The 15,570-nt window shown below is 32.5% G+C and overlaps 1 protein-coding gene across 2 annotated transcripts in view; it reads right to left on the bottom strand.

Moving 5' to 3' along the window:
- Positions 1–273: 273 nt before the first annotated feature.
- Positions 274–15,570, bottom strand: part of LOC149775730 (leucine-zipper-like transcriptional regulator 1) — an 87,168-nt gene continuing 71,871 nt past the window's right edge. For both annotated transcript variants that reach the window (XM_089943732.1, XM_089943731.1), the window contains exon 21: positions 274–5,204. In XM_089943732.1, coding sequence (XP_089799858.1) covers positions 5,064–5,204 — 141 coding nt within the window. In that variant the 3' untranslated portion in view covers positions 274–5,063. The remainder of the gene's footprint in view (positions 5,205–15,570) is intronic.

A 15,570-nucleotide genomic window follows, 5' to 3' on the forward strand; every position in this document is an offset into this window, starting at 1 on the left:
TGTTATAAATGGAGATTAAATAGTCTTAATATAGATCGATGAATAATCACGCAGTAAATAAACTAATCAGTGCCAATTCTAAGACTGTGCGAGTGATTTGGATTTTTTAACATAGCTTTAACAATTTTTCAGTCAGTTTATAGTGATGTTTAGCTTACTGGAGCATCATGCTGCAGACGTGACATCATTTCCCACCCAGTTACATTATCCTGACACTAGTGCCACAGGATGAAGCCGGGTTGGGACTGGATTAGGGAAGACAACAAAAGCAACTGCGTTTACAAGATGTTTATTTATAAACGCAATTTAAGTATTAACAAATCTGACTCCATTATAAACAAAAAGATATGGAGAATTATAAAGTTCCTAACATGGAACTAACAACAATTAACTCAACGAGAAAAAAACTCAAACATGAATTTAACAAATGGAATTTCCAACAAACGTGAATTAAGTCCTATCACCGATCAAAAAAATAAAAGTATTTGATCTACACCTCAATATAAACAAACTTGAATGTATCGTTCATACAATGATATTGAAATGCAGGTAAATTTGAATGTATCGTTCATAAAACGATATTGAAAAGCATGTAAATTTGAATGTATCGTTCAAATAACGATTTTGAAATGCATGTAATTATGAACCTATCGATCATAAACCAATATTGAAAGAAGAATGAATGAAATTATGAACCTATCGATCGTTCACATAACGATATTGCTATAGGAATGAATGAAATTATGAACCTATCGATCATTCACATAACGATATAGCAATAGGAATGAATGAAATTATGAGATGCAATAGTGGAAATAACATGGAACTCTATATATAACTATTGTGGCGCCCATTTGATGTCCATGATAGAACTCCGGTTCCACGCGCTCTAGTCAATGGCCAGAGAAGCACCCATGCATGGTCCGCTCCTCTCAGTCTGTTGAAGGATCCCTCGTATCACAGACCCAATGGTCGCAAAGCCCTGGTCCCTTGCATCGAGAAAACCAGTCCACTCACCACGTCACCATAACACAGCGTATACTTCACACGAAACCCCACAGAGTTATGTGACTCCACATCAAACGATGTATAAGGCATGGCAGGCATGTATAAAGCAGCTCTACAGCTGGTGACTCCACATCAAACCATTATAAGGCACGGCAGCATGTATAAGGCATGGCAGCATGTATAAGGCAGGTATAAGGCAGCTAAAATTATAACAACTAAACCGTGTAGTACATATGACATGGTTAAGTACTTCTGCATTGATATATGTTGCGCATGCGCGAACATGAATTCGTTACCCATTATATTAATCGTTAGTGCATGCAGCGTATAATTAAATTCAATTTGTCTGTTCAGTTACAACAAATAGCTAACTTGAACCAGACTAAAGTATTTTTAATATGGCATTGTATAACCTAGGTATTGACTCTCTGTAGAATTTAGAATAAATTCTAAAACATCTAAAGTATGAAAACAATTCTGTCATATAAAACGTAATAGTAATAAAGAAAATTTCATTACCTCTACAGCTGGAGATTTGCTTCCGTAAAGGGGTAAGCTTTCTGACAAGACTCGGCATAATGTAATTTGGTTATAGAGAATTTGCTCTATATGTACCCTAGCTGTGACAGATATGCGCAGCTAGGTACTTAGGTTTTCCCGCTGCAGGCAATTTGCACGTGCAGGGGTCTGAGTTTCGCTCAGGATTTCGAAATAACTAGGGCCAAAAAAATATACCACACTCGGATGACGCTGTACACGGCAACAAAACCCAAGTACATTTTTGACGACATATACATATTTACATAACTCGTACACAATTCAGTGACAACCAGGCTGAACAGTCCGAACACTAACCTCTTAATGCTGAGCACCTAGTGAGGCAGCTGTAAGTATCATTTTTTTAAATAAGTCTTTGATATGACTCAGCTGGGGTTTGAACCCATGACCTCCCATATTTGAGGCAGATGCTCTAACCAGTAGGCCACCAGATTGGTCCCAATTGTAAGAGATTCCAAATAAAATTTATAGTTCAAACAATGATCACATGCCAATCTACTGACACTTTAATTAGACATCCACAGAAAAAATGGTGTTTACAAGATGTTAGTTACCGGTATTAATTTCTACTTAAGTCTTAGAAGTCATTGGCATTCGTATCATGTACTCTATGATCTTTTATTACATTGGCTTAGTAAAAGGGAGTGAAAATTAGTTTGCTAAATGTTATCCTCACAAATATTTTGACATTCATTTACAAAGCTAAACTAGAAATGTGTCTTAACAGTGTGCTGCTGTAAGATTGCAGCTGATAAACTACAAGTTTGTACCAACTGTATCAGAGACTTGATTTTTCCATAAGGATGTGCCAAGGTACAATCATTAAAAAAAAACCCACATTGTACAAGCCTACCAAGAGTACCACAGTTTGTATAAACTAATTTACAATGAGATGTGAATAGTCTGGTTATGTTTAAACTGAGACAATGTCTTATATGCCAACATGCATATATCTAGGTAAATAAGATATGAATAGTTTGGTTATGTCTGAACTGAGACAATGTATCATATCAATGTAAATGAGATGTAAATAGTTTGGTTATGTTTAAACTAGGACAATGTATCATATCAAGGTAAATGAGATGTGAATAGTTTGGTTATGTTTAAACAGAGACAATGCATCATATGCAAACATGCATGTATCTAGGTAAATGTATCCCAAAATGATAAACACAAAATCAGAATGTATTTCTGAGAGGATAATGAAAAATTATGTGATACCTTCAATACTAATGTAACTGTAATACAAATGAAGTACCAATGAAATGTTGATCTATTAAAATAACCAGTTTCACAGTCTGCATAAATGAATTATAATTATATATTAGTTGGTTATATTCCTTCATTTTCAAAAAATCTGGGCTTACATAAAAATGTTATCCCTAAATACCTGGATAAAAATTTAATGAACCCAAGCATAAAAAAGACACCTACACTTATCTGATTAATAAGAGATGAGTTTTCCTTGAGGTAATTTGACTATTTTGATGAGTAATTACGGTCGAATATCTATTTTTAGGACCTTACTGAAGCAAAAAACATGGAATCACTTTCACAAACTCATTCAAATTGACTCATTCAAAACAATCATTGTTTTCTTGTGTGTGCATGTTTTTTTAAGTTACTTAACTAAAATGAACCATTTCAGATCCAGTCACAGTGTTAAAGGAATATTTTTATTGTCATTAGATACAATTGCACTTTTATGACAATACTTTTATTGACATTAGATCCAGTCATAATGTCATGACAATAATTTTTATTGACATTAGATCCAGTCACAATGTGAAGACAATATTTTTATTGAAATCAGATACAGTCACAATGTTATGACAATATTTTTATTAACATCAGATAAAGTCACAATGTTATGACAATATTTTTACTGACTTTAGATCCAGTCTTAATGTTATGACAATTTTTTGACAATATCTGTATTGACATTAGATCCAGTCAAAATATCAACAATATTTTTATTGACATTAGATCCAGTCATAAAAATGTCATGACAATATTTATATTGACATTAGATACAGTCACAATGTTAAAACAATATTTATATTGACATCAGATCTAGCAATAATGTTATGACAATATTTTTATTGACATTAGATATAGCCACAATGTTATGGCAATATTTTTATTAACATTAGATTCAGTCACAATGTTATGACAATATTTTTATTGACTTTAGATCCAGTCTTAATGTTATGACAATTTTTTGACAATATCTGTATTGACATTAGATCCAGTCACAATGTCAAGACATTATTTGTATTGACATCAAATACAGTCATAATGTTATGACAATATTTGTAGTGACATCAGATCCAGTCATAATCTTTTGAAATATCTTTATTAATGTTAGATACAGTCACAATGTTATGACAATATTTTTATTGACATTAGATCCAGTCTTAATGTTATGACAATTTTTTGACAATATCTGTATTGACATTAGATCCAGTCACAATGTCAAGACAATATTTGTACTGACATCAGATCCAGTCACAATGTCAAGACAATATTTGTACTGACATCAGATCCAGTCACAATGTCAAGACAATATTTGTATTGACATCAGATCCAGTCATAATCTTTTGAAATATCTTTATGATATTAGATACAGCCATAATGTTATGACAATGTATTGACATGTCTAGTTACAATGCCATGACAATATTTTGATTGACATTAGATAGAGTCAAAATGTCATGACAATATTTTATTGACATCATAACCAGTGACAATGTTATGACAATGTTTTAGTTGACATTACATACAGTCACGATGTCATGATAATATTTTTGTTTCCATAGTTACGAGGTTTATTTGTAGTAACTAAAGCACATGTCTTGAAATACAAGGTTTGCTTTTAAATGCCCAATGTCGTGTCCAGTAATTTGAAATTTTGTATGGCTAGAATTCAGTAAAGTGATGACCCACTGTGAAGCATCTCTCCATGCATGTTGGGCATAACTTCTGAATAACTCTAGTATACAACAGCAAAAAAAATATTAAAGCACACAACATTTCAACATGAGTACACATTCATTATGCAGAAATTAATATGCATCTGTGTAAATTATTTTGTGTCATTGTGTGTTTCATTGCTAATTCAACTGATGCTGTTATTGCATGGGTGTCAGGAATTTTGACTTGTGTTCCTCTAGAATCCTTTCCCAGCCCCAACTGGCTGATCAGTGTCACATTTTCATGTATCTTGTATTGCAAGCTCATCAGACACGAGGGTTCAATCAGTGATAGGAGCTTTTACTAATCACATGCACTGTGGAGGAGATTATGTTCCTTCTCTTGAATTCTGGCTCTACTCTAACCAGCTGATCAGTGTCACATATTATTGTGTTTTACTGTCAACTCATCTGACACTAGTGTTGCATCAGTGTTGAGTTTTCACTACTAAAACACTGCATAGAGGAGATTATGTTCTTCATCTAGAATCATGGTTCTGTCCCCACTAACTGATCATAGTCATGTCAGGTGGCAGAGTTATCCACTATGCTGATGTTTGTGACATCTGGACAAAAACGAGATTCACTCATTTCATCAGCAACGGCATCTAAAATATCCAGCAAGAGTTCTCTGCTCAGGCGACGGATTTCTGGTAGTCTTGAAACCTGAAAAGTGAGCAAATTGGTAATTATTAGTAATCTATATTCATATTTTGTAAATCCTGCTATTTTAATAAATCTTTAATACTTGCATTTTGGCGACATAATACCTGAATGAACTACCAAAGGAACAAATTTTTTTTGGCATTTATTAATATAAAGTCAAATCTGCTCTTATGATAATCTACATCCAAATGTTTCATCTATAGATAAACTAATTCAACAATACCTGTATAAAAAAGTACTGTGAACTATACATCTTATATCTACCATGTGGTATTATTAAATTTATTTAATGAAAATATCTCTTTTACTTGTTGGACACTTGGGTACTAAAAGACAAAGTATCCACTTAACTCATATACTAAAAGACAAAGTATCCACTTTACTTGTACTAAAAGACAAAGTATCCACTTAACTCATATACTAAAAGACAAAGTATCCACTTAACTGATATACTAAGACAAAGTATCCACTTAACACATACACTAAAAGACAAAGTATCCACTTAACTCGTACACTAAAAGACAAAGTATCCAATTAAGTCATGTACTATGTCACTGTCACAAACACAGTGTTACCTGATGATTATGGATGGTTATTTCACTCAACGACATGTTGATGATTATGGATGGTTATTTCACTCAACTATATGGTGATGATTATGGATGGTTATTTCACTCAACTATATCATGATGATTATGGATGGTTATTACACTCAACTATATGTTGATGATTATGGATGGTTATTTCACTCAACTATATGATGATGATTATGGATGGTTATTTCACTCAACTATATGTTGATGATTATGGATGGTTATTTCACTCAACTATATGTTGATGATTATGGATGACTATGTTGATGATTATGGATGGTTATTTCACTCAACTACATGTTGATGATTATGGATGGTTATTTCACTCAACTATATGTTGATGATTATGGATGGTTATTTCACTCAACTATATGTTGATGATTATGGATGGTTATTTCACTCAACTATATGTTGATGATTATGGATGGTTATTTCACTCAACTATATGTTGATGATTATGGTTGGTTATTTCACTCAACTATATGTTGATGATTATAGATGACTGTATGTTGATGATTATGGATGGTTATTTCACTCAACTACATGTTGATGATTATGGATGGTTATTTCACTCAACTATATGCTGATGATTATGGATGACTATGTTGATGATTATGGATGGTTATTTCACTCAACTATATGTTGATGATTATGGATGACTGTATGTTGATGATTATGGATGGTTATTTCACTCAAATACATGTTGATGATTATGGATGGTTATTTCACTCAACTACATGTTGATGATTATGAATGGTTATTTCACTCAACTATATGTTGATGATTATGAATGGTTATTTCACTCAACTACATGCTGATGATTATGGATGGTTATTTCACTCAACTACATGCTGATGATTATGGATGGTTATTTCACTCAACTACATGCTGATGATTATGGATGGTTATTTCACTCAACTACATGTTGATGATTATGGATGGTTATTTCGCTCAACTATTATGGATGGTTCTTTCACTCAACTATATGCTGATGATTATGGATGGTTATTTCACTCAACTATATGTTGATGATCATGGATGACTGTATGTTGATGATTATGGATGGTTATTTCACTCAACTATATGTTGATGATTATGAATGGTTATTTCACTCAACTACATGCTGATGATTATGGATGGTTATTTCACTCAACTACATGCTGATGATTATGGATGGTTATTTCACTCAACTACATGTTGATGATTATGGATGGTTATTTCGCTCAACTATTATGGATGGTTCTTTCACTCAACTATATGCTGATGATTATGGATGGTTATTTCACTCAACTATATGTTGATGATCATGGATGACTGTATGTTGATGATTATGGATGGTTATTTCACTCAACTATATGATGATGATTATGGATGGTTATTTCACTCAACTACATGTTGATGATTATGGATGGTTATTTCACTCAACTACATGTTGATGATTATGGATGGTTATTTCGCTCAACTATTATGGATGGTTCTTTCACTCAACTATATGCTGATGATTATGGATGGTTATTTCACTCAACTATATGTTGATGATTATGGATGACTGTATGTTGATGATTATGGATGGTTATTTCACTCAACTACATGTTGATGATTATGGATGGTTATTTCACTCAACTACATGCTGATGATTATGGATGGTTATTTCACTCAACTACATGCTGATGATTATGGATGGTTATTTCACTCAACTACATGTTGATGATTATGGATGGTTATTTCACTCAACTATATGTTGATGATTATGGATGGTTATTTCACTCAACTATATGATGATGATTATGGATGGTTATTTCACTCAACTATATGATGATGATTATGGATGGTTATTTCACTCAACTACATGTTGATGATTATGGATGGTTATTTCACTCAACTATATGCTGATGACTATGGATGGTTCTTTCACTCAACTACATGTTGATGATTATGGATGGTTATTTCACTCAACTACATGTTGATGATTATGGATGGTTATTTCACTCAACTATATGTTGATGATCATGGATGACTGTATGTTGATGATTATGGATGGTTATTTCACTCAACTATATGTTGATGATTATGAATGGTTATTTCACTCAACTACATGCTGATGATTATGGATGGTTATTTCACTCAACTACATGCTGATGATTATGGATGGTTATTTCACTCAACTACATGTTGATGATTATGGATGGTTATTTCGCTCAACTATTATGGATGGTTCTTTCACTCAACTATATGCTGATGATTATGGATGGTTATTTCACTCAACTGTATGTTGATGATCATGGATGACTGTATGTTGATGATTATGGATGGTTATTTCACTCAACTATATGTTGATGATTATGGATGGTTATTTCACTCAACTATATGATGATGATTATGGATGGTTATTTCACTCAACTATATGATGATGATTATGGATGGTTATTTCACTCAACTACATGTTGATGATTATGGATGGTTATTTCACTCAACTATATGCTGATGACTATGGATGGTTCTTTCACTCAACTACATGTTGATGATTATGGATGGTTATTTCACTCAACTACATGTTGATGATTATGGATGGTTATTTCACTCAACTATATGTTGATGATCATGGATGACTGTATGTTGATGATTATGGATGGTTATTTCACTCAACTATATGTTGATGATTATGAATGGTTATTTCACTCAACTACATGCTGATGATTATGGATGGTTATTTCACTCAACTACATGCTGATGATTATGGATGGTTATTTCACTCAACTACATGTTGATGATTATGGATGGTTATTTCGCTCAACTATTATGGATGGTTCTTTCACTCAACTATATGCTGATGATTATGGATGGTTATTTCACTCAACTGTATGTTGATGATCATGGATGACTGTATGTTGATGATTATGGATGGTTATTTCACTCAACTATATGATGATGATTATGGATGGTTATTTCACTCAACTATATGTTGATGATTATGGATGACTGTATGTTGATGATTATGGATGGTTATTTCACTCAACTACATGTTGATGATTATGGATGGTTATTTCACTCAACTATATGTTGATGATTATGGATGGTTATTTCACTCAACTATATGATGATGATTATGGATGGTTATTTCACTCAACTATATGATGATGATTATGGATGGTTATTTCACTCAACTACATGTTGATGATTATGGATGGTTATTTCACTCAACTATATGCTGATGATTATGGATGGTTCTTTCACTCAACTACATGTTGATGATTATGGATGGTTATTTCACTCAACTACATGTTGATGATTATGGATGGTTATTTCACTCAACTACATGCTGATGATTATGGATGGTTATTTCACTCAACTATATGTTGATGATTATGGATGGTTATTTCACTCAACTATATGTTGATGATTATGGATGGTTATTTCACTCAACTACATGCTGATGATTATGGATGACTATGTTGATGATTATGGATGGTTATTTCACTCAACTACATGTTGATGATTATGGATGGTTATTTCACTCAACTATATGTTGATGATTATGGATGGTTATTTCACTCAACTATATGTTGATGATTATGGATGGTTATTTCACTCAACTATATGATGATGATTATGGATGGTTATTTCACTCAACTATATGCTGATGATTATGGATGACTGTATGTTGATGATTATGGATGGTTATTTCACTCAACTACATGTTGATGATTATGGATGGTTATTTCACTCAACTATATGTTGATGATTATGGATGGTTATTTCACTCAACTATATGATGATGATTATGGATGGTTATTTCACTCAACTATATGATGATGATTATGGATGGTTATTTCACTCAACTACATGTTGATGATTATGGATGGTTATTTCACTCAACTATATGCTGATGATTATGGATGGTTCTTTCACTCAACTACATGTTGATGATTATGGATGGTTATTTCACTCAACTACATGTTGATGATTATGGATGGTTATTTCACTCAACTACATGCTGATGATTATGGATGGTTATTTCACTCAACTATATGTTGATGATTATGGATGGTTATTTCACTCAACTATATGTTGATGATTATGGATGGTTATTTCACTCAACTACATGCTGATGATTATGGATGACTATGTTGATGATTATGGATGGTTATTTCACTCAACTACATGTTGATGATTATGGATGGTTATTTCACTCAACTATATGTTGATGATTATGGATGGTTATTTCACTCAACTATATGTTGATGATTATGGATGGTTATTTCACTCAACTATATGATGATGATTATGGATGGTTATTTCACTCAACTATATGTTGATGATTATAGATGACTGTATGTTGATGATTATGGATGGTTATTTCACTCAACTACATGTTGATGATTATGAATGGTTATTTCACTCAACTATATGTTGATGATTATAGATGACTGTATGTTGATGATTATGGATGGTTATTTCACTCAACTACATGTTGATGATTATGAATGGTTATTTCACTCAACTATATGTTGATGATTATAGATGACTGTATGTTGATGATTATGGATGGTTATTTCACTCAACTATATGTTGATGATTATGGATGACTATGTTGATGATTATGGATGGTTATTTCACTCAAATACATGTTGATGATTATGGATGGTTATTTCACTCAACTACATGTTGATGATTATGAATGGTTATTTCACTCAACTATATGTTGATGATTATGAATGGTTATTTCACTCAACTACATGCTGATGATTATGGATGGTTATTTCACTCAACTACATGCTGATGATTATGGATGGTTATTTCACTCAACTACATGCTGATGATTATGGATGGTTATTTCACTCAACTACATGTTGATGATTATGGATGGTTATTTCGCTCAACTATTATGGATGGTTCTTTCACTCAACTATATGCTGATGATTATGGATGGTGATTTCACTCAACTATATGTTGATGATCATGGATGACTGTATGATGATGATTATGGATGGTTATTTCACTCAACTATATGTTGATGATTATGAATGGTTATTTCACTCAACTACATGCTGATGATTATGGATGGTTATTTCACTCAACTACATGCTGATGATTATGGATGGTTATTTCACTCAACTACATGTTGATGATTATGGATGGTTATTTCGCTCAACTATTATGGATGGTTCTTTCACTCAACTATATGTTGATGATTATGGATGGTTATTTCACTCAACTATATGTTGATGATCATGGATGACTGTATGTTGATGATTATGGATGGTTATTTCACTCAACTATATGATGATGATTATGGATGGTTATTTCACTCAACTACATGTTGATGATTATGGATGGTTATTTCACTCAACTACATGTTGATGATTATGGATGGTTATTTCGCTCAACTATTATGGATGGTTCTTTCACTCAACTATATGCTGATGATTATGGATGGTTATTTCACTCAACTATATGTTGATGATTATGGATGACTGTATGTTGATGATTATGGATGGTTATTTCACTCAACTACATGTTGATGATTATGGATGGTTATTTCACTCAACTACATGCTGATGATTATGGATGGTTATTTCACTCAACTACATGCTGATGATTATGGATGGTTATTTCACTCAATTACATGTTGATGATTATGGATGGTTATTTCACTCAACTATATGTTGATGATTATGGATGGTTATTTCACTCAACTATATGATGATGATTATGGATGGTTATTTCACTCAACTATATGATGATGATTATGGATGGTTATTTCACTCAACTACATGTTGATGATTATGGATGGTTATTTCACTCAACTATATGCTGATGATTATGGATGGTTCTTTCACTCAACTACATGTTGATGATTATGGATGGTTATTTCACTCAACTACATGTTGATGATTATGGATGGTTATTTCACTCAACTACATGCTGATGATTATGGATGGTTATTTCACTCAACTACATGTTGATGATTATGGATGGTTATTTCACTCAACTATATGTTGATGATTATGGATGGTTATTTCACTCAACTACATGCTGATGATTATGGATGGTTATTTCACTCAAATACATGTTGATGATTATGGATGGTTATTTCACTCAACTACATGTTGATGATTATGAATGGTTATTTCACTCAACTACATGTTGATGATTATGGATGGTTATTTCACTCAACTACATGCTGATGATTATGGATGGTTATTTCACTCAACTACATGCTGATGATTATGGATGGTTATTTCACTCAACTACATGTTGATGATTATGGATGGTTATTTCACTCAACTATATGTTGATGATTATGGATGACTGTATGTTGATGATTATGGATGGTTATTTCACTCAACTACATGTTGATGATTATGGATGGTTATTTCACTCAACTACATGCTGATGATTATGGATGGTTATTTCACTCAACTATATGTTGATGATTATGGATGGTTATTTCACTCAACTACATGTTGATGATTATGAATGGTTATTTCACTCAACTACATGCTGATGATTATGGATGGTTATTTCACTCAACTACATGTTGATGATTATGGATGGTTATTTCACTCAACTACATGCTGATGATTATGGATGGTTATTTCACTCAACTACATGCTGATGATTATGGATGGTTATTTCACTCAACTACATGCTGATGATTATGGATGGTTATTTCACTCAACTACATGCTGATGATTATGGATGGTTATTTCACTCAAATACATGCTGATGATTATGGATGGTTATTTCACTCAAATACATGTTGATGATTATGGATGGTTATTTCACTCAAATACATGTTGATTATGGATGGTTATTTTGCTCAACTATTATGGATGGTTCTTTCACTCAACTATATGCTGATGATTATGGATGGTTATTTCACTCAACTATATGCTGATGATTATGGATGGTTATTTCACTCAACCATATGTTGATGATTGTGGATGGTTATTTCACTCCTGGTGATTTGTCAATTAATAAATCATAAGTCTTATCAGAATGAATAATATTGCATTATTCTATATATGTCTAGGCCACCAAATGCATGCTGACATACTTTCAAACCCTTAACTAAAGAGAGAAACAAACAGTCTACCTATATATTACATTATAATACTAATATTTACTCTCTGTATACAGTGAATGAACTTTGATATCTAGCAATATTACACAAGACACTGGCCTACTGTAATATATTAAAGTACAGCAGCCTATCTTAATACACCTCTCTTTCAATAACTCGAACCCCGATAGGTTGCACCTGCTTGTAATACAGGGTCAGGCATGGATCCCAATTTTTGTTTTCTAGAAGATACCAAAAAGAATTGATCCTTATTTGTTGAACATGACCAATATTGCAATAAAATAAAACTTAGATACAACACTTGTTTTATCATCGAAAACAATGGTAAGTGCCCAGAAATGTGAACCGACAATATGCAATTTGCTATGTTTAAGTCATATATTTAAAAACATTGTCCTAAAAAAATATTCTAATTTTGCTGTAAAAATAACTGATGATATTCTGACCTATGATAATAACAGTAATGCCCACAGGTTGAGGTACATTAAGAAATACATAATGCCCACTGGTTGTGGTACATTAAGAAACACAATTTGTTTTTTGTCATGTGAAATTTGTATTTTTGTTCTATGGCTTAATTCGGTTTCTGTGTAATCATCATAAATTCAAACATGAAAAGTGCCAATCTACTGTCACAGCTTTGCCCATGAGAATTTCTGAGAACCTAATTAAAATCTGACTGTATTCTCATTTCCAATTTGTGTTTGCTGTATTGTTATAATGAAATTGCTTTTTATTCTCAAATTAACTATGTCTTTGGCTTCAAATCAAATAAAGGTGGTGGAACTAAAACAAAAGAACTGAAAGGCATGCAAATCCTACCCACACAGCTCTTAGTCATCATGGTAGTGTGTACGGTCAATTCATACCAAATGACTAACTGAATACTATTATAAATATTATTATATAGGCATTGTAACATTAAACAAGTCATTTATTCTACTAATTTGTAAATGCAATCAAATACAGCAAAAGAAGCAAGTGAATGGAGTACTTGGATGTTTGAAATGCTCTGTTTCACAGAAATGGATCATTATGGAAAAGCAAGTTCCAAAGTTTATAGTAAACTTACAGTTCCTGAATTAGCTCTCAGAGATTTACTCAAGAATAAGCAGAAATTTCACGAATACTTGCAATGAAATCGTGACAACAATATTTTACTAACAGAACAATAATATAAAAAAAGAGTTAATCTTGAAAGTTTTGAATCAACAATAACACTTGAATACTGTGAAACACTTTATTTTCATGGGTTTCAAATTTGTGGTTTGTGTAAAAAGTACCTAATTTTGTAGATCTATCCTTTATCAAAACAAAATTAAAAAACGATGTATATATCTCTGTAAATGATTATATCGACAGTCATTTCCACATATTTGCAAGCAAACAGATGTAATCCATACCACAGTTTTTAATTTGATTAATTAAGTTATTCCTTGCTAACAAGTTAACCCATTTATACCACTATGGTAATATTAAGTAATTCGGTTTTCATGTGTTTTTGAAGACTACTATCAAAACATAAAGTACTAAAATATTATGGATCAGGTGCCTGAAAATGCTTAAAATTGTACACCTCTTTTGTTCACAGCAATTCTTCCAAAATTGCCCTGTGGGAACCCCATGTTGCTTGGTGACATTGACCTTGTGGTTCAATACCAGATTCATAAAGTTCTGATGGATGCCGGTGTAATTAATGCGCATATTGTGATGGCTGGTACTGAAGGAATTGTCACAAAATATGCAAAACATAAATTGCAAAGATACTGACAGTGGTGAAGTACACTGAGATCAAGTTTTGGTTGACCCAACAACATCTACACTAAGTTATTCATTCCAAGCAGCTTTTCTGAACACATGACAAAGTAACACCTTAGCGAGACCTGATTGAAATGAGCTTTACAAAAAAAGGACTAATCTGCTGATTGTTTATTTAGCAGCTGGTTGATATGTGCAAAAATGTATATATAAGTGTGCCTTGGTAAATAAAGAAAGACTGACAATTAGTAAATCATACATCATGTAGAATCATTCCTACCTTACGCAAGTTTACATGCTCATGAAATTTTGCATTTGAATAAAATTGTAATCAATTAGTTCATTTCTTGTCATTCCTGTACTTATCCTAAAGTATCTTTCACATTCTCAGCACTATAGATAGCCATGGTATTAAAACAAAGAAAGAAGCAGGTGATGCATTCCACTGTATATGAATCAGGCAGTGTTGGTTAGGCAGTAATTTCTTAGTGACTTTAAATTCACTAAAACAATGAAAATTGGAACTCAATGAATTTAAAGTGTTGCAGAGTATATCCACATTCACATGCAAAAAGCAGTGATATATTTAACAATATGTTCTCATTTGCATGCGATGTGTGTTGAAATTTCTTGGAGCAACATTTTTAATGATCTTCAAAAGGTTAGTTATCTTGAAAATAAAGGCAATTTATACAGAAAAGTGAACGACTTCATTAGAAAAAGCATTTTACTCACAATTATTCCCAACATGATTATAAAATGAATATATGACCATTAAACAGTTCCCCACTCCTTGTCTTCTCATTGTAAATGTTCTGCTGGGATGGCACCACTGTGCACAAGTTATTGAGGGAAAGGTGTATACTAAAGCACCATAGCCTGCTGTAATATACTAAAGCATAGAAGCCTATTCTAATATACTAAAGCA

Source organism: Sinohyriopsis cumingii, chromosome 19 (assembly GCF_028554795.1).
Source record: "Sinohyriopsis cumingii isolate HCF-2022 chromosome 19, ASM2855479v2, whole genome shotgun sequence".
Classification (NCBI taxonomy): domain Eukaryota; kingdom Metazoa; phylum Mollusca; class Bivalvia; order Unionida; family Unionidae; genus Sinohyriopsis; species Sinohyriopsis cumingii.